Source organism: Palaemon carinicauda, chromosome 1 (assembly GCF_036898095.1).
Source record: "Palaemon carinicauda isolate YSFRI2023 chromosome 1, ASM3689809v2, whole genome shotgun sequence".
Classification (NCBI taxonomy): domain Eukaryota; kingdom Metazoa; phylum Arthropoda; class Malacostraca; order Decapoda; family Palaemonidae; genus Palaemon; species Palaemon carinicauda.
Window position 1 is genome coordinate 307346578 of NC_090725.1, and position 7500 is coordinate 307354077.

A 7500-nucleotide genomic window follows, 5' to 3' on the forward strand; every position below is an offset into this window, starting at 1 on the left:
AGGATTCATTCCTTGAATTTTATAGTTAAAAAGATATCCAATTTTTCTTAAAATCATTTAGCTATCATATGTGTTTTTCCCTAAACTTCATATATACTCCAGCAATGCAGTAAATATACTATCTGGCATTAACTTCTTGATAGTTTTTACTTGAAAATTAATTAGGATTCATCCTTTGAATTTTTTAGTTCACAATTCTGACAAAAAGATATCCTATTTTTCTTTGAATCATTTATTTATCAGATGTGATTTTTCTTAAACTCCATATATACTCCGCAATTCAGTTATTATACTATCTGGCATTAACTTTCTTGATTGTTTTTACTTGAATATGAAATAGGATTCATTCCTTGAATTTTATAGTTAAAAAGATTTCCAATTTTTCTTTAAATCATTAAGCTATCATTTGTGATTTTTTTTAGACTTCATATATACTCCAGCAATACAGTAAATATACAACTAGAATTAACTTTCTTGATAGTTTTTACTTGAAAATTAGTTAGGATTCATCCTTTTAAATTTTACAGTTCCCAATTCTGACAAAAATATATCTTATTTTTCTTTGTGTCATTTATCTCTCTTATGTGAATACAGTAAATATACATTCCACCCCATTTAACCAGAATCCCTTTCTATACTTATAGTAACTCTCAGTGGCATTGTTTTCGAGTTGCTTAAGCCCTACTTTGAATTGGTTTAACTTTCCTTCCCTGGAATAGCTTCTATAAATTTCATTGGAAAACTCTGGAGTGAAAATAAACATTTCCAATAGTTTTCTCTGTTGTTCTGAGAGGTACGTTTATGTAGATTTATACCCGATGCGTGCGCGCAAGCGATCTAAAATATATATTCCAGCTGGAAAATCTAATACACATTGTTAACAGTTATGAGGTCTTGTATCTTTCAGAGCAGTTCGAGTAGAAGATCGGATTGTAACATTATTTTAAGCAATACGAATGGTGATGTTTTAAAGCTTGTTTGATGATTGTGAGGAAATACGTTCAATTTCAATTGTAAATATCATAGTTTATTTTTATTTAAGAATTCATATGTTTTTAGAATACATTTAAATCTCTGTAAATTATTTACTTTTACGCGTTGATGAGATGTACACATAGTATTATCTATCTATCTATCCATCCATATATATTATAAATGTTTATATATACTGTAAATGTGTATATATGAATATATATATATATATATATATATATAATATACATACATATACATATATATATATATATATATATATATATATGTATATGTATGTATATATATATATATATATATATATATTATATATATGTAATATATATATTATATATATATATATATATATATATATATATATATATATATATATATATATATACATGTGTGTATATATATACACGCACGCACACATATTCTAAAATGATTTCGAAGCATATTAGAATTTTGACTCAAATATTGTTTTTTTTTCATTATGTCATTTAATTAAAAACAAATGTATTAAAAATTTATTTCATATACAGTAGAGGCTACTTAGACTTCAGTCTATCCAAAGCATATATTTTAAACTTCCTTGAATACTGCATTAATTGATTTAATCATGAAACCTACATTATGAATATTCCACCCTTCAATTCCCACTCGATCGGAATGAAAGCCTTTCTGGTCCATTGTTCTATTCATCGATTGATAGCGACTTGATAAGTCCATGATTCCACGATTGGATTATTCCATGGAGGTTAATTGAGTGATCCGTCGTTGGAAATTACCCTTCTCTCTCTCTCTCTCCCTCTCTCTCTCTCTCTCTCTCTCTCTCTCTCTCTCTCTCTCTCTCTCTCTCTCATTTGGATATCGCCGGTCGCCATACGGTTAGCCCGTTCTTTAACTGTTGATATCAGTTCTACACTGCCATATGTCTCAGGGTTATGATGATCATTTCAGTATTATTATTATTATTATTATTATTATTATTATTATTATTATTATTAGCTAAGCTACAACCCTAGTTGAAAAAATCAGGATGCTATATGCTCAAGGGCTCTAACAGAGAAAATAGCCCAGTAAGGAAAGGAAATAAGTAAAATAGAATAGTGTGCCTGAATGTACCCTCGAGCAAGAGAATTTTTCCCCTACACAGTGGAAGGCCATGGTACAGAGGCTATGGCTCTATCCAAGACTAGAGTTTACTATCGTCTTATTGCCTACTGATAAACCTGAATTTCGACCTAAGGACAAATCACTTACTACTATAAAAGAAGTCAATTTTTTTTTCGCGCTTCTTCAAACTCCGAAAGATCCAGGGGGGGGGGGGGGGGCAATTGGGACCCTTTGGCCCAGGTGAACCCGCACTGAATATTGATTCTAATCCTTGTCTGAAAAACTTTTCTTGACTTTTCTACTTATGCATTATTTTATTGTATAATATTTTTGTTGTTATGGACTTCGCGAAAGATCAAAGATTTCTCAAAACGTATTTATTCCCCACATGTCGTCGTTTATTTATCTGTTTATGAGCACCTTTACACAAAAAAAAAAAAAAAATATTGTACCAATTTTGATCAGTCTCGTTAGTCATATCGGGTATGATCCAAGGATGAACCTGTTAATATTTTAATATTTTGGATAAAATACACCAATCTACAAGTATGCAGTAGTGCTTCGAGAATAATCGTAATGTTAATTAAATGACTTTTATTTTTTTTTACAATACGGAAAAACTACGGAACAAATTTTAACGAAACTTGGTGGACATGTGGGGTGTGGCCAAAGGATAATTTTGATAGATTTTGAAGAAAATACCTCGAAATACAAGTACCTAGTGGAGTTAGGAGCAAAATAAGACTGCCTGGCTTGGCGAAGGGATGCTCTCTACTGACTGCCACTCTACCGTAGTTAATGGTAATGGGTAAAGGTATCTGGTTTCAATTCTAGTTTCATGAGAATAGATGCTTGCCCTAACGACAGCCAGGCAAGGGAAACCCTTCCCCCACTGTATTGCCCAAGCACTGTAGTGGCCTCCCCAGTAAAAAGCTTAAACTCACGGTCCTGGGCTGCGATCGATCTGCTGTCATGCTAATGCAAGGCGAACAAGTTAACACTGTACTAGCGAGTGGTCTAGTACTGTATTTGTTGTTGTTATTGATTTTGTTTTGTTTTTTCAAATTTTATTGTTAGTGATTTACAGATTTTTTGCTATTATTAGGTTTATTTTTCCGTTGCACAAACTCAGCTGAATCCCTCGTCAGGCTGGGAGGGGCTGAGAGAGGAAAGGTGCCCTATTGTTCATTTGTTGATATTGGCTCCCCCAAAAAATTGTGAGAAGTGTCTTGGTAAATAAATAAAAATAAAAACAAACATATAACTATTTTCCTTTATTTATATCAATATCTCTTATTAATATAACTGTTGCATTCATCCAACAGCTCCAAAACCATGTGCCGGATACCAGTGTCGGATGCTGTGTCCCTACGAGTTCGAGCTGGACGAGGAGGGCTGCCCCCTCTGTCAGTGCAGGGACCCCTGCCGGGAAATTGCTTGTCCTGGAGAAACCTCCTGCACTCTGGAAGAGGCTCCCTGTGCAGCTGAGCCCTGCCCTCCACTTCCCACATGTGAGTACCTCTCTCTCTCTCTCTCTCTCTCTCTCTCTCTCTCTCTCTCTCTCTCTCTCTCTCTCTCTCTCTCTCCCTCTCTCTCTCTCTCTCTCTCTCTCTCTCTCTCTCTCTCAGTATTATGTATCTATATAAAATCTCTATATATACACAGATAGGTTGATATACTATTTGTTTCCGAAGTTTTTTTTTTTTCTCTCTCTCTCTCTCTCTCTCTCTCCTCTCTCTCTCTCTCTCTCTCTCTCTCTCTCTCTCTCTCTCTCTCTCTCTCTCTCTCAGTATTATGTGTCTATATAAAATCTGTGTATATATACACATAGGTAGATATACTATTTGTTTTCCGAAGTTCTCTCTCTCTCTCTCTCTCTCTCTCTCTCTCTCTCTCTCTCTCTCTCTCTCTCTCTCTCTCTCAAGCTATTATATATATATATATATATATATATATATATATATATATATATAATATGTGTGTATGTATGTATATTTGTATGAGTGACAACGTCTGAATATTTGTGTGAATGAATACACAATCATATTCAATTACAGTATGATTGCTATGTTTAATATATCTTAGAAATCAAGACATTCTTTAAAAATCTTTAGTAATGCTTCTCTACGTTGTTTTGCAGTTACTAAAGACAGGATAGAAAACATGATAAAAGCAAAGTATTCAGGATGCAATTTCAATGTTGATAACTTCAACCAGCAATAGTATTGGCCGAATTCACATTCCCAGCAGTCAATTAAATTTGGTGATTTTGAAGAATTGTTATTATCAATTAGGTATTCCTTGCAATAGTAAATTATTCATTTCTCGACGTAATAATTAATGGCAAAAGTAGTATTGTACATCCTCTTCTTCTTTTGCTTCTTCTTCTTTTTCTTCTTCTTCTTTTCCTCAATAGGGTAACAAGTTTAATGTTAATTTGCATTTGCTACCACCTAGTCTTATATCCTCCTCCTCTTCTTCTTCTTCTTTTTCTATTTTTTTTTCAATAGGGTAACAAGTTTAATTTCAATTTGTATTCTCCACCAATTAGGGCTCACGAGAAAATCTGTGTCTTAGAAATAGGACATTACAAGATCATGTCTTTCACGTTGAAATGGTTATTTTTATGGAAATTGGTATAATACCTCAATGGGGTCTGATGTTGGCTTCCTCTGAGACTAATTAAGAGTCTTCTGTTATAGTTGTATATCCCTGTTAAGAGTTGATACGTGTATGTTTGTAATTATTTGTGCATGTTTGTGGATGTATGTACGTGTATATATCGTGTTCAACATTTCTTTATAAACTTGAAGGAAAACACGACTGAAATCAGATAGAGGCTCCTAGCGAAGTACCCGTATGTATCATATGCTCATTAGGAAGTTTTGGATATCTCAAACCTGTATCTTGTTATATTGGATTTTGGGATATTGGGATATTGCTAAATTTACCATATGTTTTAATTAAATACTTATTAAAAAAATTAATTATGAAAGTTTGAAGCTTGTGTGATAATATCTTTTGAATACGAATCCAGATATACATTATTTCAAATGATGAATATTCTTTTTTTTTCTTAGGAATTTGTGTTTATACTTATGAAAGCTGACTATTAAAATGACTGGATTAGAACGTGGATTTGTGTGTTTGTGTTATATATATATATATATATATATATATATATATATATATATATATATATATATATATATATATGTATGTATATATATTATATATATTTATGTAAATATGTGTGTCTGTGAGAGAGAGAGAGAGAGAGAGAGAGAGAGAGAGAGAGAGAGAGAGAGAGATCTATACATGTATGTATACATACATGTATAGATCTCTCTCTCTCTCTCTCTCTCTCTCTCTCTCTCTCTCTCTCTCTCTCTCTCTCTCTCACAGACACACATATTTACATAAATATATATAATATATATACATACATACATATATATATATATATATATATATATATATATATATATATATAACACAAACACACAAATCCACGTTCTAATCCAGTCATTTTAATAGTCAGCTTTCATAAAGTATAAACACAAATTCCTAAGAAAAAAAAAGAATATTCATCATTTGAAATAATGTATATCTGGATTCGTATTTAAAAGATATTATTACACAAGCTTCAAACTTTCAAAATTAAAAACTTTTTTAATAAGTTTTTAATTAAAACATATGGTAAATTTAGTAATATCCCAAAATCCAATATACATGTATAGATCTCTCTCTCTCTCTCTCTCTCTCTCTCTCTCTCTCTCTCTCTCTCTCTCTCTCTCTCTTTATATATATATATATATAAATATATATATATATATATATATATATATATATATATATATATATATAATGTGTGTGTAATACTGACTCTATTTTATTATATTCTGTTTTGATTAAAACATTGAATTTAGCTCACTTCCAATTGAACTGAAATATATTGATGTCTGTCTGTCTGTCTCTTTCTCTGCAGGTAAGCAAGCCCGAAGCATGTCCTCCATGTGCCCCCTTGGGGATCCCCTCCTGCTGGACGAACTCCAGAAGAAGCCCTTCCTCTGTGGCACCGATCCTGGAAAGCCCGAGTGCCCTCCCCTCTATAAATGCCACGTCTCGAGAGGTTCGTACTTTTGTTTACTTTATTTATTCTTGTTTATTTGTTTGTTTACTTGTTTTATTTTGGGCGTTTGAATGTTGATGCAGTATATTGTTGATCTTAGTCATTTGTTCTTTGTATGGTTTTTTGTTTTAGATTTGTAACTTTCATTGTAAATATAATGATAATCGTTATAAAGATGGTGATGATTAAATTAATGATTATGATATTAACTAGATTTTAACTATTTATATTCAGATTTGGCCTTAGATTAGGTGAAAGGTTGTTTGAGTAATTTTTTTGTTTTCTATTTTTGATCATATGTATTAAATGTGATGTTGATTCACTACTTGGTTAATTTTAGTCCTTTGCTTTTTTTATTTTTACTTTGTAACTTTCAGTGTAAACATACTGATAATGATGATGATCATAAGGATGATGGTGATAGTTATAAAACTGATGGTGATTATTGATTTAATTATTATGATATTAACTAGATTTTAACTATGCATATTTAGATTTTGATCTTAGATTACACTTGCAAATTTGCCGTAAAACCGGTAAAAATCCTGGCACAGATGTTTCAAGATTTTTACCGTTTTAAAAACGGATATATTGACGTTAAGGAGTGATATTACGGTCACAAACCCATAAAAGCTAATAACAAAATATGGTAAAATTACAGTCATCTGTACTTTACTGAAATACATCTGAGAACAGTATATTTTTACGGATAATTTCCGATAAATATTGCGGTAATGTTTAACAGTGTAGCTGTAAGGGGGTTTGAGCATTTTTTTTCTATTATTGATCATATGTATTAAATGTGACAAATTCATTATGGTTATTAAGGAAATAACGAACAAAGGATTATAGCAATTTTGATGGATAAAGGGATTTACTCTCCCGACTTTCCAAATGCTTCTCATTCACCCCTCAGGAGTTAATTGATCTGGCCAAAGACTTCAAAGACAAGGGATTTTAACTCTCTTGGTTTCAGGAAACCAAAGAACTTAAATACCAAAAATAAATACCTGTGACCAAATTAAATAACTTCAAGGAATCATTTATATTAACCTTCCCACATTTAGATATATTTATGTCCTTCATTTTAACCTGTGAACTGAAAATTTTTTAAAAAAATAATCGTCTAAATTGATATTATTATCACCTCCGGCAACGAAGTTAGGAGGAGGTTAAGTTTTACCCCCTGTTTGTGTCTGTGTGTTTGTTTACAGCTTCCTGGCCCCAATTTTAATCGTAGAGTAATGAACTTGCTGGGATTAACTTAGGTAAAAAAG

General features: G+C 31.8%; 1 protein-coding gene across 7 annotated transcripts in view; it reads left to right on the forward strand.

Moving 5' to 3' along the window:
- The window catches only part of LOC137658639 (uncharacterized), a 189780-nt gene that overhangs the window by 107666 nt on the left and 74614 nt on the right, over positions 1-7500 (forward strand). For all 7 annotated transcript variants that reach the window (XM_068393578.1, XM_068393587.1, XM_068393611.1 and 4 more), the window contains exons 3-4: positions 3417-3602; positions 6080-6223. In XM_068393578.1, the coding sequence (XP_068249679.1) occupies positions 3417-3602; positions 6080-6223 (330 nt within the window). The remainder of the gene's footprint in view (positions 1-3416; positions 3603-6079; positions 6224-7500) is intronic.